Genomic DNA, 27,757 nt, shown 5'->3' with positions numbered 1-27,757 from the left:
TTAAAGCATCGGGTTTTTTTGTTGTTTTAACTTAATTTAACATCCAGAGCGGCAGAACGAGAAGACGGACACCTCCCGCTCCCACCGCAGGACTCAACAAGGTAAGTAAGGATAATGAGAAGTAGGGAGAGGGGGTGAGGGGAAGGCAGTGAGGGGGGGCAGAGGGGGGGAGGCAGTGAGAAGGGGCAGTGAGAAGGGGCAGAGGTGGTAGATAGTGAGAAAAGGGAGATTTTTTTCCTTTCCTTTTTTTGGGATGGGGGGGCGCCACAGGAGTAGTCTGCACAGCTTTGTTTTTGAAGTTGACTTTGGACTATATAGAATTTTAGCGCTATTACTAGATTCTGGAGATTGAAGGATCTTAAACTGCCTATAAGCTAAAGCTTCTGATATATTCGTTCCAAATATCAGGCGATTTTACCAGACAGGTTGAACTTAAAGAGTAAAGACTCAGCAGTTGTGACAGTTACGCCGTGTTCAGACACAGCCCTCAAAGCGTTCTCAATTAGCCAGTTGGCTGGTTGTAATTTTTGTTCATGGCTAGCGTCCAAGCAGGCCGGAGACGCTGAGTATTGTAGAATGACGCAAGACGTCGTATACCGGCAGAAATGACACGCATATTAATGTTCCCTTCTGGAAAGCCCTATCAGAATGAGATACTGCGAGCGGAAAACTGATTTCAGAATAATTGCAGAAAAGAAATGTCGCTACACGATAGGATGCCATGAGTAATGGCTCTGGGGGTTTGACATTTAAAGAAAACTTTTGGCATTCTGCTGTATTTTTCGTATTTTTATCATTATTTTTGTTCTAATTCTTATATAGAAGCCAGGCTTTTTTTTCTTAAGTAAGGTTCTAAGGGAGGTGCCTAAAATTAAAAAATATCTATATTATTTTGTGTGAATTGTTAATAAAAACAAAGATTTTACAGATAGTTTAAATTCTGCTTGCTATAAAATAGTATTGTTTTTAAATGCAAACAAATCAATTGCAAATGTGTATTTTTAAGAGCACAAATAAATGATAACATATCACCTGCACTATATAAATGAAAAAGGTAGTGGTAGTATTTATTTGTAACACATTTCCAATCTTAATTGATTTGGAGGACTAAACTAAAAAGTTAGAGGTTTAAGATATATTTTAATCCATGGGATGGCGGCAGGTAAAGGTGGCAGGTTGCTCCCCGCAACTCAATGAGTCAGTTTAAAGAGAGGACTCTGATGTCCCCAACCTTAATATTGTTTTCTTCAGCACTGTTCTTCCTTTAAAAGTGGATCGTTGGGATATGACATCATATCCTGACACCCAGTAGTAAGGGTGGCATGTGGTGCTGCCCTGGGTTAGGCCTATGGCAGTGACAACAAAACCCTCAAACTTTTTATTCATTTATCCACTTTGCTGTAGTGTGGGGAGAGAGGTCCCTTCCTGGCTCCCATTGGTTGAGATTTGGCATAGAGAACCCATTTTTTTTTTTTATTGCTAAACATCTTTAATCAAAAAAATTAGTTGTAACTTGCATACCCTCACCTATAACTTGCATAATTTAAAGCCACATGCACCTGCATAAACATAGTGTTCCTACAAAAATGCATGTATCCCGGGGGCTTCCAAATCAACAGTATTTTTTCATCCAGTGCCAAACATTTTCACAGCACATTCTGTTTTAATTGATCTATAAATACAGATATGATTACAGTCATATAGCCGAGTAACCGTTACCTTTGACGACGCTTTACTGTTTAGTGACTCGTCTGATATACGTTCTATACACTTTACGATCCTGGTGCAAGCCTTTGCTTCACTCTGTGCCAGCCAAAGAATGTGGTCATCAACTAACATGATATTACTTGCAATTTCAATCAATGCGTCTCCGAGCTGTAGAAATGTAAAACGTGTAAAAATGTAAATAATTTAGCATTGAAGATGAATGTCTGAAGCATGGTAATTTTTTTCTGTACTGCACTAGAAACCTATATCTACAACTTCAATATAATGAATCACTTAAATATACCATTGACACTAGGTACACCATTATTACATGAATTAAATATAAATTTCATTGGACATTGGCATTCAGAGAACATTGCCGAACATAAATAGTTTAACAGTAGCACCTACTGTGCAGAAAAAAAAATTGCAAAAAAATATATTTTTGTATAGGTTTTTTGCATACTACCACCTAATTTTTATGTTTTGTGTGTTTCTATGGTTTCAAAACAAATCCCCTTCTCCCGAATGTCTAATTTGTGTGAAAAGAATCAAACACAGAAAAGAGGAACCTTGACTACACCGACATATGGTAAAAATGGCCAAAAACACAGTCCTTATGGTACCAAACCCCTGGGTACTGAAAGGGTTAAAACATACTACTTTAAAAAGAGGCCCATTTTTGATGGTCTCCCAGAGGACATGTCCATGACTGATATAGAATAATGTAAATTAAATTAAAGGGAACTGGAGGGAATGGCAAACAAGGGGTGGTGGGGTAGAGGGGTTCTGGAATGGCAAGGGTAATATGGTATGTGGCAATAATGGACCAGGGGGTACTTAGGGAAGCTGTGAGTTACTTAGAAAGGAGGACCCCATACAAAAGATGACACAGCAATCAATATTTTGAAATATTATTTAATTGGTGACTCCTCCTTCTGAAAATCAGGTCTTTTTGTGCTAAAATAAAGTATTTATTTTGTATAAATTGTAAAAAAAAAAATGCAGAATTCTATTACGTGTATTGGTTCCTATGTAAATAGTATATTCTATAGTTAGACATTTAATTTTAATTTCTAATAATGTTTTTTTAAATCTAAACCTTTTTAAAAAAATAATTTTTATAGCAATTTTATTCTCTAACTATACTAAATACAGAATTACAGCTGGCTCTTGGAAAATTAAGCATATAATTAAAGTATTAAAGAGTAGGCATACTAAACCACTCTGGGGTAGAGGACAGTGCTGTATGTTACTCTGACTATATACTGTATTAACCTCTACCACGTCTACTGCGAGGCTTTTACACATATCTACCACTCCCTTATTAAAAGTAAAAAGTCCATCCGTGGAAACTAAGCCTGACGAAGGGGATAGAATGTTGCCAATCGAGAATGAGTGAAGCCAAACCATTTCTTACAGGAATGCTCTGCGGAGTGGAGAAAGGCTATACCCTTCACTATTAACCATAAAGGAAAGATGTTAAAAAAGGCTGTTCCTTGTTTAAGTAATCACTCAAACAATCATGGATGTAGCTGTCTGTATTTAAATGGACACCCAAGGACCCTTGATGGCTGATTATGCACACGAGCGCATCCTCCCGTTGAGAAATGACCTGTTAAAAAACATAAATATGTAAATGCGTCCCTCTTATGATAGATTTGTTTCAGCTCGGCTCTGGAAATGGGTCCATTGAATTTTTTTTCTATAATAATTCTATTATCTCCTGACCTGACCATCTGTTCTGCATACAGCGGGCTCACCTTCTCCAAATTCATTGACGTTTTTTTGTTGAGTAGTTTGTTCTATTTCTAGAACGGTAGCCCACGGCAAATCTATAGTGAATTTACATTATTGGAATTTATTTTCCAAGGGTAACATTATTTTAGTTAAAAAAAAAAGCCATTGTATTAAATGCTTACGGTTCGTATCCTTGAATTAGCTCGGAATTTAAGAGTAAGATGTCAACCCAAGCCATGAAGATTATATTTGGTGTGCGCTCATCATGGATCAGTACATACCCCAAAATATCTGTGTTGGGATGTGGCAAGAGATGGGTTTGGGGTCAGCGAGAGAAGTAGGAAGGACTAGAAGTGCGTCCACTCGCCCAGGTCGCCCAACGAGCCACCTCCCAGCGCTCAACTTCAAAAGGTTTGCAAGGAGAACATGTGGTAGCAGTGATGGTGGAGACCTCCATCGATTTTACAGCTCCCTGAGTCGGTCCATGATCAGAGATCGAACGTCTTGACTGTATCAAGAATGCTTTGTCTAAGTCTAACAGCGCCTTTAATTGTTTGGATTTAATTTCTAGTTACATTTTCTGTTTATATAACCAATTCTGGTGACTTTTACAAACATTCTGAGGTCCCATAAAGTACCGACTGAAAAAAAAGGATATTTGGGAGTTATGTAAACTTTGTAATTTTAAGGTACATATGATTGAGTTTTTTTTAGCTTAGCTTTGCAGTTAGCTGACAAATATTAATAAATGCCAAGAGACTGGCAGAAAATAATGACATCTTGGTAGCTCAGTTAACTGCAATCAAGAAGGTAAAAACCACTGTTAATTAATATCATGTTTGCTTCCCTCTTGCTAATTTTTTGCAAGAACTTGGCCTACTTCTCAGTAGGAGAAAGCATAACCGCTTGATAACGTCTGGCGCTCTAATTAGCTAAACAGACACGGTATGTTTGTAAATAGAGCCCACGGAATGAGAGGTGAATCCAGTTCTAAGCGTGAGCAGCGAAGCCATAATCTGATAATTACGAAGGAAACAGAAGCAAGTATACAACGTTTTGTGGGCGTCTATTTTATTTATGTACGTATTTATTTTTTCGCTGATACAAGTATGGTTATTTTGACTAAACTGGGGTATTACAGCAAGTGTGTCTTGAGCAAGTTAGTTTTAGCCTCTACTACTTCTGCTGGAAGGCTATTCCATTCATCTACTACCCTCTCAGAAAAAGTAAAGCCTCTGACCTTCTAGTTTTAGATTATTATCTCCTCTAACATATTTCCTTCTTATTCTAATCCTAAATTAGTTAAATTAACCCCCCTCCCAAAAAATAACCCCCCTCAATCCACCCATGCTAGTCCCTACCGCCACCTAGTGTACAGTAACACAACACAAGGGGGCTGTAGATAGTAGTGTGGGTGGATTAAGGTTTTGTGGGGGACCTAATTGAAATTATTTATGGTGCCTTATCAACATAAACCGGAGCAATAAAAACAAAAGCTTTAGAAAATATGGAAATGTAAAAACTATTATAAATTTATCATAAACATTATAAATACTGCGCATGGGTTACGCTCTTGCACAGTATGGTGTGTATATATATATATATATGTATGGTGTGTGTATATATATATGTATGGTGTGTGTATATATATATATATATATATATATATATATACACAGTTATAATAAATTTATCATAAACATTATAAATACTGCGCATCGGTTGCGCTCTTGCACAGTATGGTGTGTATATATATATATATGTATGGTGTGTGTATATATATATATATATATATATATATATATATATATATATATACACAGTTATAATAAATTTATCATAAACATTATAAATACTGCGCATGGGTTACGCTCTTGCACAGTATGGTGTGTGTATTTATATATATGTATGGTGTGTGTGTATATATATATATATATATACAGTTATAATAAATTTATCATAAACATTATAAATAATGCGCATGGGTTGCGCTCTTGCACAGTAAGTTAATTTGTTTTTGCTATTAAAAGCTGACTAGAAGCAGCCAGCAGCTCTTTTGAAAATCAATAATGCATCATCGACTTGTGTATCTTTCACTTTTAACTAAAAATTAATAATGCGCAGTTCCGTCAAGACTTGGTAGCATTGAGCAATTTGAATACACAGTTAAATGTAACATTTTATTCTACCAACAGCAAGTTCTGGTGCTTAGGGCTTCCAGTCTGCAAGTCAAGTAGGGTGACCTTTGCAGCGTGGAAAATGTGCGCGTTTATGTAAAACAAGATTGGCAAAAAAGAATCAGATGCTCTGAAGAAACGGACTGCGAGATGAATCCCGCTATAAGAAGATAGGAACAATATAGATATATAGATATTTATGTTTCTGATACTCAAAGAGGTCTAGATAAGCAAAGAGATGAAAGTGAAGCAAGGGTAATAAAAATCAGGATATTTTTATATATATATATATATATATATATATATATATATATATACATATATATATATATATATATATACGTATAGGAACACTAGATACCCAGAGCTAATATAGATACCTGCTGTATATAGATTTTTGGGGATTTGTTTTAGAATTTTGGTGTCCCCATTATCAGAATTTTCTCGTTTCTCAGAAAGTTGTTGTGGAACTTCCGCAAGCCAACCTCATCCCAAGTCACTGTCATGGTCTTGGGTAAAAGGTGGAAATGATGTCTTTGCTGTTCCTACTACACAACTGTGGTTTCTTCTTGCCTTTACATGGTTTTGCAGATTTTTTTAAAAATCATTGGGAAATTTATGGTGACCGAAGGCAACAGAGGGAGACGACGGGTCTTATTTAATAAAAATCCGTAACAACATTTTTTTTTATTATCTGAGAAATATTTCACGCTTAAAACTTTGATGTGTTTACAAAAGATGCAGAAGAAAAAAAAAACAGCATGAAGGAGAAACCAAGAATTTAAATAGGGAATAGGGAGATCCTAAATTCTAGCTTAGCGTATGATAGGTAGAACCAAATAAATATATATTTATTTATTTTTTAAATATGGCATGTTAGTCAGTATATAGAGTTCACTTATTCTACATCATCACATGTATGGTGGTCTAGAGAGATCACCCAATCTAGATCATTGCATGTTACATAGTACAGAGAGACCACCTGTTCAGAGATCACCCAGTCTAGATTGGTTGACGTTAGAGGACACAAAACCAAAATTATCCATTCCAAATCCGAGTATTCTACGCAGCAGAACCAAAACATTCCGGAATAAAAATGTCTTCTTAACTTACATGGCCGACCTGGTCCACGAACGTTATCATCTTTTCCATCATTTCCGCTATCAGAATGACATCCATCTTATCTGTAAAGTCAGACGCTCCTCCGGTGTAGCCCAATAATTGTTGTGCATAATCAAGGACGTTGGTGCCATTAACCGGCATCTGTAAAAGCATGATTATAATTCACATATTGGACTACTGGTCATAAACATAAAGATATCGTATACCGTTACCGAAGAAACTCTTACGTTACTGAGATAAAAGTTCTTAGCGTTAAGGCAGTATGAAAGATAAGGTGATGCTGCGTTCTATGAGCGTGTTGGACCACCGACAGTGGGACTCTATCTTCTCTGTGACCGAGCTTAATTTTGAGTGCTTGGGGTGCAGCCTTCGAGTTGAGAGCCCTGAATTTGGGACGCAAAACTAAATCAGGAACCTTATATTAAAGATTTAGCGTTACTTTAATGTTAAGGGCTGGATTCCATGAAATAAAGCCTCCTAGAGTTCCTGGAATCAGGGTTGCTGCTGAGATGATAGCAATTAAATGATAGCATCACCCACGTTTCCCCGTCTCTCACCCTATCCTGCATCTTCCCGGTCCGTGTCAATTGTATTTACTTTATCTATCTCCAAAGCACTCAAAATGTATATCAACCCGGCCGTATCACTTTCACTAAATTGAGGAGGCAGATGCCTGCTTTCGCAAGGTGTAATCGTCTTTATTTACATGATAGGCGGATGCACATAGATAGAGACTCCCAGCAGAAGTGGTAGAGGCTAACACGGTGAGGACATTTAAATGTTTTTGTATAGACATATGGCTCCTGAATCTAAGAGAAGACCAAGGATGGAGTGTTTACATCAGAAAAACAGGCGGACGATATGGGCCAAATGGCTCTCTTCTGCTCTATGTTTTCAAACCCTAATTGAATGATTAAACTGTTAGGGGCTTTAGGAGCTAGAGTTGGGGACGTTCCCAATAGAAGCTACTGACACTTCTCCCTGATATCAGACGGTATCTGGGTCTTTTCTCTATCAGAATGAACTCCAGGTGGCTACGGCCACCTGGAGCCCCACTTGCGGGATGTGGCCAAGACTACCCACTGACGTCAGTGGGTGGTCCCGCTGACATCATGGGCGGTCCACATTGGTGGGTGTTCCTGCTGATGTCGCCGGACACCCCCATTTAAAGGGATAATGAGCAAGGAGTGGGGTCTGATAGGACTCTGATGATTTGGGTGTCAACCCTGAGAAGAGGCGAAACCCAAAGAGCTCCCAGGCATGCTTATGTGTGCATTAAAATGTTGCATGCGGCTGGGTATTTCCAGTCATCGGCCGCACTTATATCATCAACACTTTTTCTGTCTTAAGGTACCAAGGCTGCCCCATTGTCGCCAGTCCAGCCCACGTCATAGAATTCAATATTAGAACAATCGGGGCCTCCTCCACCTTTTCACTAATAAACTCCGGTATGTAGGCACCCCAGCCGGAGGCATTCATTTCCGACATCCCGGGGGGACATCTAAGTGATTGACATTCCAACACAGTATCCAAAAACCACGTATGAGAGGTCAGAGAGACAAGAATTGCTTTCATAACCAAAACACTATAAGTGTTTTCACTTGTGCAGGATCATATTTCTTCAAACTCATATTAAACCCGTTTACAACGGTTACAGAGAATAGAAAGAGATGGAATTTGCTGTAATTCATCGGAATACGGTTTCAATAATAATTCACAACCGTGGCAACTAACATTGCCAGAACTACAGAATTATACGAATTCAAACTCAAACTGATGTTGCAAGTTCAGCTTTTTATTTTTAGACCTTAATAAATAGATTTCTAAGAACGTTAAGTAAGATGATATTATCATAGTGTGAAATTGTATTCGGCACAAGAGAGATTCATTAGAATAATGCTGACAAAGTCATTTGTTTTTTTAAAGAATTCTTTGAAATTCTGTCTGTTTTTAAAAGAAATGTAAGCGCGATTCGCATTTTCACATCCCCAGATGTGGCTTCCTTTGCACATACCAAGTCCTATAATAATAATCTATATGTATGAAAATAATCTGGAGTCGCCAAACACACTCATTCAGGGAAAATAATCATTAACATATGTTTTAGGACCAGAGTGAAAAAGACCGTAGACATTTACCAGACTAAATGCATGGAGAAGTCTGGTGACTTCGTGAGAAAAGGGGCAGTTGGAATAATCTTCTTCTGCCCACTGTCCAGTGCGGGCACACTTACGCCATGCTCTCTGCTCCCTTCTCTGTCCTGAGTATAACATTGAGCTGAATGGGAACCCGTCGCACGGGTGGAAAGCGGTGATTCCACCCAACGTTTTCGGCCACCTAAAAAAGAATTTAAAAAATGATGTTAAAATATATATTATTGAGATTTTCTCATTTGTTTTGTCCAGTTCTTGGAAAATGGGTATGCCCGAAGCGCTACTCTGTGTCTTCTTATGGCGACTCTTAAGACAGCTAGTCTTGGGTCAAGTGCCTGACTTGGACCAGGTTTGGCATGCCCCATTTTTGTGCTTCCCTGTCCCTGCTTGGTTAACTTAAATGGCTGTTGACACTTAACATCTTGTAGGAATACCAAATGCAGTACTGGGCATATACGGTCACTGGAAGCCCATGTGATAAGCCTTGGGGTATATTTCTCCCATGGTGGCTGGGTTGACGTCCATCTATGCCATTGGTACTCTAATGTGTTTAAGAGAGAGTTCCATCTCATTTTCCCTAAACCTCCTAATGGATTGGAAGCTCCCAAAACCATATCCTCACTGAATTCACCTGAAAGGGCAGACTTCCATCTATTAACCCTTTCATGCTGGGAATAGAGAGTGCTCCAACCTGCTACTGACATAGAAAGCCTCTCTAACTTTGCCACAACAGTTTTGATGTTATCGTTCTTTTCCATTTTCCACCTATAGTAAGACAGGCATCTGCTATCGACCCTATAGCTAATGTACTTTAAGTGGGAAGTAAAGAATAATCCTGAAAATCAAGAAACAATAGATATGCCTCGCAGGCTTAGCACAGATCCACATTGCAAAGATTTTATTCTGTGTATAACCAAGAAGCTCACTTGAAATTTTCTCCAGAATTTAAACAGAGGAAAGTCGATAGTCAACAGTCGATGCATTAGCTCATTAATATCGCTACGCACTGAGGCTAGAAAATCATTAAAGGAAAGAGAAAATAAGCTGTTAGTTGGTGTGAGACTTGATTTTATGGTGTAAGTGACATAGTAAGGTAGTAAAAAATATACCAATAACAGCTCATGGATGACTACGTAGTTTCCTCTGTTTATTCTGTATTTGTTACAATAAAAACACTTCATAGGACATCTCTGGTCTACGAACACCTTCATTATTTACCAAACAGGTGAAAAAAGGTTAACAGAACTGTCATTTTACCATTTCCTCCAAAAGTTTAATCAGTGCTTGTGGTTTTGTCACAGGACAAGCTTCCCCTCAAAAATACGTTAGTTAAATTTAACACAGCTAAATAATTATTTCTCGCTACTCGGAATGTTTTCCAAATGCTGCATTTATTTCTGAAAGTTTTCTAAAAAAGTAGGCGGGACAGCAGCTTTAAAGAGAGAGAGTTTAGTGTCCCTCATTAATAGAGAATCCACATTGAAAAACTTTTCCTTTTTTAAGGGGGATTCTTCCTGCATTTAAATGGGGACACTAAATACAATGTGGAATAAAATGCATACGATAGCTGGAGTGCCCCTTTAAGCATTCTTTCAACCTAGAAATCTTTGCTCTGAATGGGGAAATCAATGCTAATAAAGAGCAGCCAATAGAAAATGCTTAAAATTTGACAAAAGTTTATATAAAACAAAGCTCTAAATACAGAATTAAGCATTTACCTGTACTCCCCTCTGTTGTTTATAACTCTTTCCGCGGGGCAGTACGGCGCGCTGGTTTCCAGAACTACAATCTCTATTTTTTTAGTAATACTTCCGTAGGTTGTATTCACCAGACATTCCCAGTCTCCCGACGCCTCAATGTCAACGCTGGACAAGATGAGATCTCTGCAAAATAATATCAGAGCCTTTTATCACCAAAATAGCAGGTGAAATGATTTAAATTATTATTATTATTATTATTATTATCTTTTATTTATATAGCGCCAACAGTTTACGCAGCGCTACAATACATATATTCAAGGGATATGACAAGACGAGAATTGACAGAATAAGACAAACCGATACATTCGGTGGAATGCACATTACAGCATTGTTGTGAAAAAATATGAAGATTATGTTGTGAAAAGTCTAATTTTCCATTTATTTAAACTAGACGGCACACATTTTGTTGTGATGTCATAGATACAGTGCGCTCCACTCATATTGGCACCCTTGGTAAATATGAGCAAAGTAGGCTGTGGAAATGCCCTTTATTGTTTAACCCTTTGATGGTTTCTTCAAAAAAATTGATACCAAACAGTTGTAAACACAAGTTTATCCAAAAAAAATGATTAAATATATGTTTGGCACAATTATTGGCACCCGTTCAGTCAATACTTTGTGCCACCTCCCTTTGCCAAGATAATCTTCTCCTATAATGCCTGAAAGAAGATGACCCATTTTCAACAATATCAATTAACCCCTTGAGGACAATTGAAAACAATGCATTTTGTGCCTGTACATGTACGGGCTTTGTCATTAAGGGGTTAATACTGTACAAATCTATAATGTAGGGGTGCGCATGGTGAATTCTCAAGGGAGCTATATTTTGGGTGTCCCATCTTGAAATCAATCATCTCAATCCAAAGTTCATTGAAAAGTTCACTTGTTTTCACGAAAGGACCCAAAATTCCGCCCTGTTTGCGGCCCTCCAGGACTCACATTTCCCATTTTAAAAAAATTAAGGCAATTGAGATTTTATATCTTGCTTAAGCAATGAAATCTCTATTATTATAGAAGAATTGCAGGTAAACCGGAAAAAAAAACGGAGACCTATTTACAAAATTTTTGTATTACTCTGTTTTATATATTTGTTTTATTCATTCTACGCGTCCGCCGCTGCTTCCTGTTAAACATATTTATTACTTGGTTACTAACGGCCAATATTTCGCTGGATATGAAATATGTTAATGCGTCTCCATATAGATGTGTTTGCCATTGAACTGATGGTTTTGCAGGGGAGGGGGGGGGAACAGAAGTTGGCTATATAAAAATTAGAAACTGTTATTATTGGCACCAAGCGATAAATACAAGCCTTTCACAGAACATGAAACACCTTCTTAAGTATCCTTAAGAAATATCCGCCTGCCAAAGAAAATGGAACTGGATGGATTATAGTCTTCGATAATTAGCAGAAAATAAGGTTTCCGTTATATTATACTATATCTCATATCTTTAAGACAAAAACATCAGTATTGTACTCATAACCTCTACACGGACGAGAAAATATGTTACTTTCTCACCGGCAGCCTGAATAGATAAATTAAAATTTAATATTTCGTCCAAATGAATTCACCCAATCCGCATATCCATATAAACAAATGTTTTATTCAAGGGTTAAAGCACATTCTTCTTCCTCCTGGCATAATATCTCATTAGTTTCTCCAGGCTCTTACCGTATCATGCCAGCCTGCTAGACTCCATTATACCACAGCTTCCGCTTATTTTAATATTAACTCCTAGATCATAAGAGTATATTTTCCCTATGACTCGCTGAAGACACAAACAGATGTGCCGCGCATGTGTTCTCCAGCCTCCTGCCAATGTAGAGGCAAGTGCCTTGTCGGTTTACCAGCATATTAAATACTCTATAGGCATGAAATCTTGAAGAAATTGTAAGAAACTTAAGTGGTTCTCCTGGTCTTTGTTAAAAAAAAGTTATTTTGGACACTAAAGGGTTAATCCTACTCATGCTGATTTGGGAAAAGCAAATATTCCACACCATAACGTCAACCTATAATCGTGGCCGCAGCCAAAGCATTACTAAGTATGGGCGGCCCATACTGGATATCTGCATATCCACCTTTAATTTGCATATGAGGCCGTCTGCTGACATCCCATTAGGAGGTGGGAGCAACGACTCTAAAACTACCCAGAGCCCACGATATACTGATATTTCATGTTCGTGCGGCATAGTTAATTTATTTTAGAGCACTAAGAAATACGGTCATTCTTTAACGTGGTCAACGTATCCTTCAAAAGCAATTAGGTTACATTATTTCAAGCTTTTGGGACTATGAAGATTCGCAAGCGATATACGGAGCGTTGTGGTTTCTTCTCCGGCGATGCGTTGGCTAGGCTTGTTTCATAATACGTTTAATCTGTAACCGCATTGTTACGTAAACTAAATTTCAGTAAGAATGCGGTTGTTAAATGCAACAAGAACATAGATTATAAAAAACGAAATGTCTCTAGAACAGAGTCATCGAGAAAGAGAACTAGTGATTAATTTTACTTTGAATGTATTGTTTAAAACTTGAGTTTAGTTTTGTTTTTTTTTAAACCATTTTTCTGGAGTGAGTGACATCACAACGACTTCACAGATATCTCTTCTAGACAACGCTTAGCTCTGAGCGATATGGATCACTAGTGGTACACAAAAGAAAATGTTTGCATGCAGAGAATTTTAGGCATGAGTATATTTAAAGACAGAATATGTAAGTTCAACGACAGTCTCCTTTTATATTTTTGATTTTCTTTGAAATCAATTTTATTTAAAAAAAAAAAAAATGTAAACAATTTGTAAAGTGATAGCCAGGCCCATTTCTGTTTTTATCCAGCGATCTGTGATTTTGCTTCCTTTTTTTATCAAAACAAGTGTTTTTTTGTTTTTTAGCATGCTCGGAAGGGAGAGATACCAAGGGGGTCTGCAGTGTGTTTCACAAGTATAATTGTTACAAAACCCTCGTTATTACACAGAATTTGACAGCAGATAAAAAAACATGCTTTTCCTGCCCAAAAGACTGAGACCGTAATCAGTCGCTGGTCTCCTCTTAGATTCAGGAGCCATGTTTAAATTCCCTCACTGTATTAACCTCTACCACTTTTTCTAGGGGGCTGTTCCCCTTATCTATCACACTTTCAGTAAAGTAAAATGTCATATAAGCAGAGATAAATATATCAATAAATACAGAAAAAGAAAATTACTTTTTTTGCACTGAACTGCTCCACTCTAAAATGTATTTACTTAGACCAAATCTTTGTTCAGTATCCCCTTAAGGATGCATCTGGATACTTGACATGTGCTTTGGTTACAATTGGATAGACCAGTGAAAAGTTCCACAGTGACCTGGTCAGCGTATCATAGTTTGTTTTAATTTGTCCTACAGAAAAATAAATACAAAGTAAAATAACGGGAACTGGGTGGGATCGGCTCGCAGGATTCATGCGGCATCGTTCTACCTTCTCTTCTTTGTCCAAAAATGTTGTTTTGAAACAAAATTGAATAAAGACGTTGTCAGGAAAGTCGGAGTGATTTTAAAACAATAATCTTTTAAAGTCACGTTTTCAAAGCTGCTTTTTTAAGATCACGCGGTTTCTTTTAACTTTGAGAACCAATGAACACGCTTCTTGTCAGATATCGACTAGAAAAACTACACTCACTTTGCGCTTAGTGCTTTAAAATCCTTGTGCGTGAATTGTCTTGTCACTGGTAAGCTTTATGTTGTGCCGGCGTATGCAGAGGGGTATCTTATCAAAAATCCTGCCCTAGGACTGACCCAGGGCAGCACTCCAGTCGCCGATCACCACTTACCTCCGAAGCTGGCGTCTTAATGTTGAGATATGACATCATATCCCAGTGTGCTGCGTTTTAAGGACATGCACTATGGAGGCTGCGTCGGCTGGGCACGGGGCTCCATAGTGTATATGGTCCACCAACAAGGGAGATGTCTGATCTCCCCAAGCTGCGGCGCACCAGGGAGTCATATTGTCCAATCTGGTGATTGGTTATGTGGCCAGGGCCGGTGCCACCTATAGGCAAGGTTTGCACAGATGGCTCAGGAGCAACTCCTCTGCGTTGGGCTGTTCCGCCGCTACTGGAGGAGCAGGGCCGGTCTGGGATGGAATTGGGCAGCTCAGACTATTTTAAGGCTCCATTTCCCATTTGACATAAAGAGCCCAAACTACTGACCTGCATCAAACCCTAGAAACAGTACACACCATGGCTATAAACTAAACCTTTAGAACGCCTTCATAGAGTATTGAAAAAGTCAAAGCAGAGAAAACAAATGGGTGTTTGAAACAAACTCTCCTACTCTTTACCGTGTAATTAAGCAGCAGTCATGTATGATACTCTCTTCTACAAATATCCCACGTTCCTCATCAGTTTCCAGGCGTTTTCCATCATGAACCCAGTATATATTAGTGGCTTCAGACATGTAGGTGGCGGTACAATGGAACGGAAGGCGATCTCCGCGGAATACGATCTGCGTCTGGGATGGTATTATGTGAAAGAGAGGGATTTCTGGTGGGCCATCTGTATATTGGGAGTAAAAATAATACATTTTTACTGCATGTGAACAGACGCCGACAGACACCAAAATAAAACATACAAATCATTCGGTGCATACTTTCAAATTGTCATTAATATTACAAGATGTTTCTTCCATTTGTAGAACTGATGTTCAGAATGAAAGAAAGCTTTCTAGTGTGGGAAACAGCTTCATACTCTTCATTTCACTTTTTTTTTCTCCGTTGACCTCATGAACTCAACAAGTATGTATTTTTATTATTATTATTTTTTGTATTTGGCTAAACCTTAAGTATATTCGCTTTATGAAACTATTTTTTGTATGAGACTATGCTAATCCCTAATGGTTGATGTCATAAACAAAGCATGAGGAAAGTGTTCATACACGGCTTCGGAACATCTGTTTTTTATTCACGTAATGTTTTATATATGATTTGTAACTTTAATCCAAAACCATCTCCTTGTGATAATCTCCTGACTCCCATGGTTAACAGCATGTTATTCTGGGCATTAAATTCTCGCCAGCATGCAGGGAAAAGAAGACTTTACCTTCAACACAAAAAAATTCTGACTACCAACCAGTACAAACACAACTGCCTTTTTCTGTGGACTTCAATAAAACAACATGCCAATGAGATTTAGGAATTCAATCAATTAAATTTGGCGACAGCAATGGATCATGGCCTGATTAGGCCACTACATAAGTTATGGAGGGTAAAGGTGATGGAAACCCGCTTAAATTTAAGGGTAGTAGAAGCATTATTAAACACTCATCTACAGACACCAGACAAGCCAGAAGCCTTGTTTTTCCCTCAGAAATCCCATAGTGCTGCCACAACCACAAGGGGTTCTGGGTAGGCGAATGCAAATAAGGTCAACAATGATCACCTTTTGCTTCTATGTCCACTTTATACATGGATCCCTTGAAAGTAATTGCCCGCTGTACAGGACAGCCTTTATACAAAACTCTGGAAGAGATGCAATAGCCAGATCACCGCTCATGGGAATCGTCAGCATGAGGTTGTGAAACTAGCTTAATACCTGAAGTAGCCAAGAAACACCTCTACATAAGTCATGGGGGATAAACGTGATAATTCCACTAAAATTAAGGGGTACCAGAAGCTTTATAAAAGACTCATCAACACCTTTTGTCTCTATATGCATTTTTTACATGGATCCCTTGAAAGTGATTGCCCGCTGTACAGCACAGCCTTTATACAAAACTCAGGAAGCAGCACAATAACCAACCATCAGACCCATCTGCATGAGATAGTAATAATGACTTTACACTTGAGGCTTGGGGTAGCCAAGAAATACCATTACATAAGTTATGGTGAGTAAAGGTGATGGAAAACCCTTTCGCTAAAATTAAGGGGGTAGTAGAAGTATTATTAAACACTCATCTACAGACACCTGACAAACCAGAAGGGTTGTTTTTGCCTCAGAAATCTCATGGTGCTGCGACAACCACAAGGGATTCTGGGTAGGCACATGCAAATAAGGTTAACAATTACTGGCCTAATTAGGGTATCAGGTTTATGCCCCAGCATGTGTCCCCCTTTGTCTGTTGAGATTGTCACTTGGTCTAGTGTTTAGTCTTTGCCTGATTGCTTGTTTTCCTGACTACGAACATGTGTTTGGTATAGCAGTGGGGTGTGCTTTCTTGCTTTTCTTCATGTGTGGGATTCATGACATAGGGTAACAAGAAAGCGCAATTTGAGTATTATGGCCAACCAATTAGGTGAATACGAGAGGAAGAAAATACATTTATTATCTCGTAATACATCAAAGACAGTTGATGGTTTACCATTAACAGCTTCAAGGACCTACAGGATTTTCTCAGGAGCGGCAGTAAGTCAATCTGTGCACATGAATTGACAATGGAACTCATCTCAGAGACTATAGCTGCTTCTGCCAATAGCAAACTAAAAGTGAGAGTAGGACCATTCCCATCATAGGATACTATATAAAAAACTGCACGTGCTACTAACATTTTAATGCATTTTGGGTAGATTAACATGTAGTCTACTTAGAATGCCCATTTAATACATATGTCTAGACTGTGAACTTCAGGTCAACTTTTTGCGGTATGGTGAGTTGTTTACTTCTCCTGTTACACCTGAAGCCCAATTTAAAAGAAGCAGCTGGATAACAAAAACCTACAATAAAAGAAAGATATAATGGAAGTACAGAAAATTCTAAAGCAAATACTTTTGAGTAGGACACATACAAACGTATTACAACCAATAAGAAAAGAGAATTGAGATATCTATAGGGTCTTGCTGCCCTCACATCAAACTAAATAGAGAAGACGATATGGAGTATGAGCTACAAATGGTTACTAGCGGACATATAGAACTTATTGGCATGCATTTTTATTTAATGCCTTAAAAAATGATATGACAGCCCCTTCAAATCAATAAAGTTTGGAGATTTTTGAATTTCTGAGTAGATGTTAATTTCCCCTAAATATTCAGACCACACAAATGTCATTGCAATTGTAAGCTGTAAACAACAGCCAACTAAACAAAAACAATTAGTAACTTGCAGATTTGCAGCACAGGATGCGTCATTTCCATTTAGGTCGCATTTCAGGCATTGAGTAATACCATTTAAAAATACAGGAAGCCATTAGGAACAATTATAATCCATAATATTCTGCCAGTTTCCCCTTCTGGCGCATTATTGTCTTAATTATGAGTCACTATAAAAACTCTATATGAGGTAACATTTAAGTGGTGTAAGCTTGTGAACAAATCATCGTATTCCTTCAGGCGCTGTTTACAAAATGAACTGAATAATATAATAAAAAAATATATTACTGCGCTGACATTTTTTTGAAAGGTACATTTATGTAAATGCGCTGTTGAATTTGGCTGGTTGGGATATTGTTTTGTGGGTCAACATATTCAGTAACAAAGTGTAAAGTTGATCGAATGAAGAAGAAAAAAAAATGGGAGGTCAATAACAAGCAGGGCCTTCTTTAATGCAGGGCAAAATCGGGTGCCAGGGCTGGCCTTTGAGGTTTGTGACCTGTGATCTATGCCTGTAATTTATGGCTTTCATGCATTATGTATTTGATCTATACCTTCAGTGCTGAGGTTGCTGTAATTTTTCAGTTGATCTATACCTGCAAGGCTGAGTTTGTGTGTTATTTAGTTGCTCTGTACCTGCAAACACAGGGTTTCTATGTCTTGATCAGTTGATCTATACCTGCAAAGCTGTGTCTTCATGTGTTCTTTAATTGATCTATACTTGAACTACATGAGCTAGACTGTGGCACAGTGAATGGAGGGGGCAAAGGGACTCTGGGGGTGATGAGGGGGGATGGGGCACCATGGCGGTGCTTGCCCAGGGTCCAATCAATATTAAAAGCAGCCCTGAGAACAAGCCAGGTCAACACCAACTATCAGTCCAATCCAAAACACCAGGCCAAGGGAAAAACCAGAAGAAAATCAGGAAATAGGTCTGCCAAGAGTCAGACCCCAAGACAAACGATAATCCAGGAGCGGAAAATAATGCTAGGAGCCAGGTCAGATCCAGATATCATCAAAATCCAAGCAAACAATCCAAAGGCGTAGTTTAAGAGCAAAAAATTGAACAAATCCCGGTCACGCTGAGTAACTGGTAATCAAGCGCAGAACCTATCCAGCAGCACAGAACACCAGAATACCTGTTTGGTCCACTGAATGGGTTTAAATACCTGTGGAGCACTTAATTGTTTGATTGGCCACAGGTGAGACGTGACCAATGCCAAGAAGAAACAGAGAACCCAGAGACCATATAGCTTTTCTGGGCGAGACGTATGTCAGTGCAAGATCTTATAAGCACAAGGTTGATGGTTCAAGTCAAACGTCCACCCCTTATGCTTGAAATAAGTAAATACGCAGCAGTCAGCAGGATACAATCATCCTCATCATTCTCATCCATTCCGCAGCTTGTGAGAAAATAGCAAGAACATTAAAGAGGGGTCCAGACATGAGACTCAATAAATGCAATCATCTACCACATCTGCTGGAAGGCCATTCTACTTATGCATCAAACTCTTAAATATATGTATTTGGTAGAAAATGCACTTTCTGAGGGTGTTCTAGTATTCTAGAGTCCATGTTTGTTTTCTCTAGAGAATTGTCGTGGCTCTCGTTTCAGAAAACATTAGATGAGACCCCAGATGAGATTAGATTAGATGGTTTTTTTTATTTTTTAAGGAACAGCAAAAGTGCTTAGTTGTGACCAACTACAATTTTAGCTAAACTAAAAAGTTACCTAAAATGCATGAAAAAGTATTTAAAAGAAAGAAAAAAAAGTAACAATTCTTTTGCAGCTGATCAATTAAGAATAAACAAAATTAAGAAATTAAAAAATACCACAGACTGTCTATTTATTTTGTTGGTAAAACTTCCTAAATTATCTAATGCTTTAATTTATGTTGATTCTTTTTTTTTGTGCTGATTATAGTATAAATTATTAAGACCCGATCGGGACTTAATAATTCCGATGGAAGCAATTCAAATTCTCAAGGAGAAAAATGGAACCTGAAATCGTGCTGTTTCTGCCAAAGAACAATTGTTAAAAGCAGATTGACACGGACTCTGTAAAACACACTTGGCCGGCAGGCTGGCATTTTCATGAGATCTATGAAGCCTTTTGTACGTGGCTATGGAATACGGAGGAGCTATATAAGTCAATAAATAATATATTTTTTAGTACTTTTGCATAGATATTGTAACTTCATGGATGCTAGAGGTTTATACAGATCCTTGATAAAAAATTAAATAATAAATAATAATAATAATAATAATAAATTTTAAAAAAATAATGAAATTGTTGCATTCTTTTATATTAAAAAAAAAAGCAAAAGATGAAATAAGGAAATATATTTCCCAAAATATATATATCACAGTAACAATTGCAGGAAATAAATTGAGTACCATAGCTTATGCAGTATGTGAGGTTATAAAGGGCAAACATTTTGTTTTGGTGCATGTAGCTTCCTAGGAATGCGAGTACGTGCTATTTTTAAAACCTAGATTTTTAACCCTTTGAGTGAATGGAGGTAGTGTTGTTTGAAACCTACCAGCCTTGCCCTTCACATGTGATGCACTAGTTACAATTAATATGTACAGGTATTACCGCATACGCTTTTCATTTTATAATATTGTTTATAACATTGTTTTCATTTAATTTAATTGTTGGGTTAATTTCTAGAAATTAATGTTACAAAGTGAACTCCAGATTTGTAAATAGCCATGGCTCGCCTCTTACGCTATTTTCTATTTTCTTAAAGATTTAGAAAATAATATATTTTGGAAAATTTTATTTTTAACTAAGATGTTGTTTTTTTTATCACCAGGCATGTGTATGTTATAATGTTCCTGGCACCATATGCAAATACACTAAACTAAAGAATGGTTGATTTGCATATGGGGCTGCAAGCACTCTGAAAAGGGCTTATAACAGGGGTAAGGGTAAGATAGAAGGGGAGCATCCAAGGGAAGAACTGAACAAGTGTACCGGACCCCTGCCAGAAAAAAGAGTTTCGGATTGGAGTGATGTAAGGAATTGAGAATTCTGCCTCACTCAACCTTCCAGTCTTTAATGAAAGGAGGTGCCTTCAAGAACTAATGGAAGGTCCTTCACTTATCAACCACAAGGAAAACGGTAAAAAGGCTAAAGAGGTTGTTACCTACACAGCTAATAAACCAGTTGCCCATCACTAGTCATCGTAGGATTCCTTTACCTTCCAACCTCCGATGTGATGATTAGTTGGACCATGCAGCGGATTTTCAATCAATGCAGACCCACATGTGTCACGTGTAACTGGCATTCATCCCCCCAGAATGTTTCCGCTGTAAAGACGTACCACCACATCTTGAAGAAAGTCGTCTGCATTTACTCTGTATAAAAATCTCCTATAAAGCTGTCCAAACCACAAAGGATAGTTTACGGCGTCAGTAGTAGTAGGCTGACTGGTTACCTTTTTATTGGTAAGTATGCGGCTGTAGCGGCCGGTGAGCCGCATGGCCGGTCCGGATCTGTTTTCCACATGATACATTGTAACTCTGCAGAATATGAAACATATGTAACTCACCACACGTTAACTGTGTGTCTCCCAAGGACCAGAACGCCAGGCCGCGTACAGAACTCGGGTGCCCACAACGCGTTTCCTCCCCAATTCGAACTGAAGAATTTGCAGCCCAGTGTAAGATCCATTTAAGATTACAGTCACAGATGAGCGACTCTGAATTGAAAAATCTAGCAGAATAGGAGACAGGCAATCAGCGTTACTGGTTATTAAAGAATGTAGATACAGTAGATACAACTCCCCCAAAAATCTAAAAGGAGTACATTACAAAAATTGTGTATTCATGGATTAGAGAGACTCATATTTTTATATAACATTGGTTATATAGTAAAGGTTGGGCGCGTAATATAGCAGAAGATGTTGCAATGATTTCTTTCAAATTGTTAATATAAGTTTTGTATGTTTTGTATAAATAAAAATTATATTATACTGTGCTTTTATGCAATTTTTTAATATTAAAATAATTAAAAAATTGGCTTTATTTGAAACATTCTCAACAAAAAATATTTTCATATCTAATGTTTATTTAAAAAAAACATATAAATGTCCTACAACACATAAAATAATGCACAATAAAAAAATTTATATATAGAACTCACACAGCTTTTAAAGATGTTAATTCTTGGAAGAGTCCGGGGGTGAGAGTTGAAAAAATATTTCCTGATAAATTCCTAAAAAAACACAATTTCAAAATCAAACCACATTTATTACTTATTTATTCATTCTATAAAACGGCATTATTAAATGGAAGTGATATATCTGAGTGACACGTGTTTATTGGCTGCCAGCCAAGATGTTACTTTAACCCTTTCATGGTAAACCATTGTCAATACAAAAGAAAAAACACCTAAACCCTCAATGGCAAGGTGAAGGGGCAGATAATCAGGGTCACATTGTCCGGAACTTCCGGTTCTACGCAGCTATAATCATATTTAAGATGCTTTTCCTACCAGTGTGTTGTGGTTGGTATACCTGGTTGAATGCGGGGGAGTAAGTGTATCTTTAAATGACAAGTCAAGGTTTCCATGTTGTATTAGACCCATTTGGTTAACCCATCTGACAAGTCATTAAATAGAATCTTCATGATGAGCTATTAAAGGGTTAATATTTCAAGAGTCTCGGGGTCAGTGCAGTTAGAACGTTCCCATTTATGCTCTTTTTTTGTTAACAATCTTTTACCTTTTCTAAGTCTTCACATTCGAAGCTGTGTTTTGTTCAACAATAACAATCGCTATTAACATTCATACCCTTAACCCCTTAATGACAAAGCCCGTACATGCACGGGCTCAAAATGCATTGTTTTCAATGGGTTTAGGGACCGCCCATTGTCCTCATGGGGTTAATAAACTATCACATTGTCATAATTTTGAGCGTTCACCGGTGTCATTATTATTTAAACACAATAAAGAACAGCCTGTTTGTTTATTCACAGAGGAAGAAGAGTTTAGAACGGACTTAAATAGTTGTTGTTTTGGGAGCGCGTTCTATTTCTCTCGGTCCCTCTGCCATATTGTGAGGCTTAAGGGCATTAACGAGGAGGGTGAGAATTACTGCCCATTAAGTATCAAACCACACGCTTTCCCTTGGCTTCAAAATGCCACAATCTGGATGAAAGCAAACACTGATAAGTAAATAAAGCCCCCTTCTGTTCTCTCTGGAATGCATTGAGGGACTAATTAATCAGCTGATTTAAACTCTAATTAAAGCAAGCATACACAGTCCCCTAATTCAGTTGGGGCTTTTTTTTATCTCCTGCATTAAAAGTGACATGTCTAGACACGGTTCAACCACAAAAGGTCTCCAGGATCCAGCGAGCGCTTGGGACGATGAACTGTATGATAAACCCATAAGGAGCTAAATATTGTCATCTTGACAGAGGGAGAGGAGGATAATGCGATGTACGTGTTACTTTATCGATACAAAAAAGTATACCTGCGTACCTGCCAACATTACAAAGACTATCTTACCTGGCTTCTATCTCAGAAGAAGAAGAATGTATTTTTATCAGATAGACTTAGCTCCCAAAGAAGGACTGTCTCTTCCTTACTAAGGAGGCACTTCCATAGAATATCATGGGATTTTTTCCAATATGGTCAGGTCACCAAGCTGTAGTCACCAGTGTCTGAGTCTATCCTTTCAATCCTTATATTATTTTAATATTATTTATTTATTGTTTTATATAGCGCCATCAAATTCCATAGCGCTGTACAATGAGTAGACAGGACACAACAAGTAGTATGTAACATAACAATATGACTTACAGAGACAACAGGTGAGGAGGGCCCGGCTCAAAGGAGCTTACAATTTAGTCAATGTTTATAAGTCAATGTTGTGTTGGGTGCACTACACTTTCTGAAAGTTCTAAAAGTTGCAATACTTTATGAGCCAAGTCTTATTTTTTTGACTTTGACTTTAACTTCCTGAATCGTGGAGCTCTTGACGTCTTGCTGTCCGTGGTCGGCGAAGACATCACACGAGGTATCATAGAGATGCACTGTGATTTATTGAACCTGACAGTGCATCTCTATAGTTTCTCTATGGTTTTTACTTAGTAGTTACAAACATCAAAGAGGAAATACAGAGACATATCAAAAATATGATTTAGCAAATTATGACCAGATGTAGCTCCAGCTATTTGCTGTGCTGTCTATTGACTTAATAACATATAATTGTTTATTCACACCATCCATTTCTATGAATGACATGAATATAAATGTACTTTACATTAGTAGCTAGACAATAAATGATCATGATTATGACAACACAAGTGTAGATGTGATGTAATTTATGAATGTGGTCAACTGTTGGCTGTTAGCGTACTCACAGTTTATGTAGGTTGTGAAGTCCTAAGAACATTTCTTGGGATAAGCAGCCAATCCGATTATTTGAGAGATCGCTGGAAGAAGAAACCCATTTAAAGTAGACACCCCTTGTATACCAGAGATCTTGTCACATAAAGCATTTCTATGAAAATATTTAACATCATTTATCAAACCAGTAATATAATCCGATCAATTCATATTTGCTATGATCCAGTCACCAATGTGTACAGACCCTCGATGTGTACAGACCCTCGATGTGTACAGACCCTCGATGTGTGCAGACCCTCGATGTGTACAGACCCTCGACGTGTACAGACCCTCGACGTGTACAGACCCTCGACGTGTACAGACCCTCGACGTGTACAGACCCTCGATGTGTGCAGACCCTCGACGTGTACAGACCCTCGACGTGTACAGACCCTCGACGTGTACAGACCCTCGATGTGTACAGACCCTCGATGCGTGCTGACCCTCAATGTGTACAGACCCTCGATGTGTACAGACCCTCGACGTGTACAGACCCTCGATGTGTGCAGACCCTCGACGTGTACAGACCCTCGACGTGTACAGACCCTCGATGTGTACAGACCCTCGATGCGTGCTGACCCTCAATGTGTACAGACCCTCGATGTGTACAGACCCTCGACGTGTACAGACCCTCGATGTGTGCAGACCCTCGACGTGTACAGACCCTCGATGTGTACAGACCCTCGATGTGTGCAGACCCTCGATGTGTACAGACCCTCGATGTGTACATCATTAAGGACATGACACATGAAACAGAATAGCTTGAGTAAGGAGCATATACGGTACATACCAACCACACAACCTTACCAGTAGGACATTTCCAGATGAATCCTTTATAATTAAGGATTAATACTTTATAATTAAGGGTTAATTAAGAGGAATCGGCCAGCGCTTTATAAATAAATGTAATGTAATTTAGGAGTCACACGTTGACACGTATTATTACGTATATTACAAATTATCCCCTAGGCACAAGACATTATATTTTCTAATCTCTACTTGATTCCACGTTAACTTGTAGAAGACTTTTTGATGCCAGAAGACCATTAGGTAAAGAAAATGAATCAATAAACATATTTTATAAGATGATGTCTGACACAGAGAGATGTGATACAGGCAATGTGATGTCATCAAGCAATATTTGGTTCTTTTTTTTTTATTATTAAAAATCCAAGCTTTTTGTTTAAACCTTAATTAAGTGTTGTACTCGGTTCACAGCTATATATTTTTTAAAAGCCCAGATAGGTAGAGGCTTTTGCAGCCTAATGGTTTCAGCCATTATCTAATTAATAATGTTCATTAGTTTTACAGCCAACTTTTAATGGGTACATTAATGGACGTCGCCAAAGAAGGGAGATAAAAAGATGTATAATAAAAACAGGATCTTACACAATATTACTGCATTTCACAAGCCGGCCATTGCGATGATACATTTATGGGTGGTAATCCGATTTAAATGTATGTTTTTGATGTAACTAAGCTCTGAAACCAGTGTTCTAAAAATAATCTGACAATAGCCGTTGATTTTTAAGGATGGGTCATTTTGCTAGATGTTCATCCAGAGAAAACAAAATTAACAGACCGGTCCCTTTCGTTTTGATAGCTAATAACGTGAATATCTGGGTTGGCCTCTTGGGGAAAGCGAGGGGGGAAAAACTTGAATATTTCCAAAAAATCTCTCACGTCAAACTGATGAAAACAATCATATATAGATAGATGTCACATAGAGATTTTTTTCCTCCTTGAGTATAGCCCCCAGCGCTGTATACAGTAATAACCCCCACAGCATTGTATACAGTAATATAACCCCAGCACTGTATACAGTAATAACCCCCAGCACTGTATACAGTAATATAACCCCCAGCACTGTATACAGTAATATAACCCCCCAGCACTGTATACAGTAATATAACCCCAGCACTGTATACAGTAATATAACCCCCAGCACTGTATACAGTAATAACCCCAGCACTGAATACATTAATATAACCCCCAGCGCTGTATACAGTAATATAACCCCCAGTGCTGTATACTGTAATATAACCCCCCAGCGCTGTATACAATAATATACACCCCAGGTCTGTATACAGTAATAACCCCCAGTGCTGTATACAGTAATATACCCCCCAGCTCTGTATACAGTAATAACCCCCAGCTCTGTATACAGTAATAACCCCCAGCGCTGTATACAGTAATATACCCCCCAGCTCTGTATACGGTAATAACCCCCAGCTCTGTATACAGTAATAACCCCCAGCGCTGTATACAAAAATAACCCCCAGCGCTGTATACAATAATAATCCCCCAGCGTTAAATACAGTAATATAACCCCCAGCTCTGAATACTGAAATAACTCTACGCCTGAGTTACTTGTAAACTTCTAAGACACCATAAAACTTTCATCTGGTTTAATTGAGCTGTCGGATTATTAGTATTAAAGTATTTTTTTAGACAAATTTGGGTTTCTGCTCTCTTTGCCCTTCTTTATCATTCAGTGGCAGAATGTATAACGCGATACTGCTGGTTGCAACAAACTGAGAGACGGAACATTATCTATTCCTTTGTGACTCTCTCCGTGCTCGTGCCAAAGGGTCACACTGTGACAGCGATCATCGACATAAATAAAGTTTAGGGAACAGCATATCAGAATAAATGTCCTTTAAACATTCAAGCATGCATACCATTTTCGGCCAGATGGCATGTCTTTTGTAAGTCATTTCCATATGAAAATAAATAAATAAATAAAGTTAAAATGCATAATTCGTATCACAGTTGACTGCTACTTCATCACTGTAGATAATGACTTTGCAAAGAAATAAAATCGTCGTCCTTATAGATCCTTCCATACACTTGTTCATACTTGTAGTATTTTAAAAGCAAGTATAAAATGTGTTCTCTGAACAATTAAACATCAATGACTGTTCAGTCTACCGTTTAACGGCTTGAAAAACATATAAACCAGTTTAAATACATGAACATATTGCATATACAATAGCAATAACCAACTTAAAGTTATAATTATGTTTGCTGAAGCTCAACTGGGTTTTTGGTTTTCTTGGACCATAAAAGGGAAGGTTGTTGAGCTGCGCGAGGCAAATGTCCTACCGACTATTAAATAAATAATAATAAAACAAGAAAACTAATAAACACTGTTTAACTATGTTTTCAAATGTGTTCTTCTTGAACAAAATGAAAGGCACGGGGGTCTTATAGCAAAAAAACCCCAACAACAATTGGGGGGGTATGTACATACATGGTCTGGGGCAAAGTTCCCGTGGTGTGCATATCACCATTGATGATATGGCAATGCTAAAGGCATTAGATGCATATAGAGGAGCAGCATATAAGCATGGGTGGGCTTTATAGGAAAATATGGCTTTTTGACATTTGTTGGGGTAAGGGGTAAGCTTACAAAATAAACAGGACTGTGATGGACCATTGGGAGAGATGGATTCTATGGCTGCTTAAATGTCCTTATTACTTTAAACCTCTTCTTTAATCCCCATGGTACAAATGAGATATTATAAGGCTATCCAGGGCTGGACTGGGGCCGAAAAGTGGTCTTGGCACTTTAAGACCAGCAGCCACTAAGTGACGTACGCGAGGTCACACTTTTTTTTTAACCTTTTTGTCACA

At 38.0% G+C, this 27,757-nt stretch overlaps 1 protein-coding gene across 1 annotated transcript in view; it reads right to left on the bottom strand.

Moving 5' to 3' along the window:
- The window catches only part of LOC149288665 (adhesion G protein-coupled receptor A3-like), a 166,064-nt gene that overhangs the window by 110,214 nt on the left and 28,093 nt on the right, over positions 1-27,757 (bottom strand). Inside the window, exons 4-11 of the mRNA XM_089491379.1 lie at positions 24,097-24,168; positions 21,872-21,943; positions 21,279-21,442; positions 14,980-15,193; positions 10,618-10,782; positions 8,885-9,083; positions 6,738-6,887; positions 1,720-1,875 (exon numbers count right to left, since the gene is read on the bottom strand). Of these exons, the coding sequence (XP_089347505.1) occupies positions 1,720-1,875; positions 6,738-6,887; positions 8,885-9,083; positions 10,618-10,782; positions 14,980-15,193; positions 21,279-21,442; positions 21,872-21,943; positions 24,097-24,168 (1,192 nt within the window). The remainder of the gene's footprint in view (positions 1-1,719; positions 1,876-6,737; positions 6,888-8,884; positions 9,084-10,617; positions 10,783-14,979; positions 15,194-21,278; positions 21,443-21,871; positions 21,944-24,096; positions 24,169-27,757) is intronic.

This window comes from Sceloporus occidentalis, unplaced genomic scaffold, assembly GCF_023333645.1.
Source record: "Sceloporus occidentalis isolate IW3139 unplaced genomic scaffold, rSceOcc1.0.p SCAF_50, whole genome shotgun sequence".
Lineage (NCBI taxonomy): Eukaryota > Metazoa > Chordata > Lepidosauria > Squamata > Phrynosomatidae > Sceloporus > Sceloporus occidentalis.
This window is presented reverse-complemented; position numbering and strand designations above follow the sequence as displayed.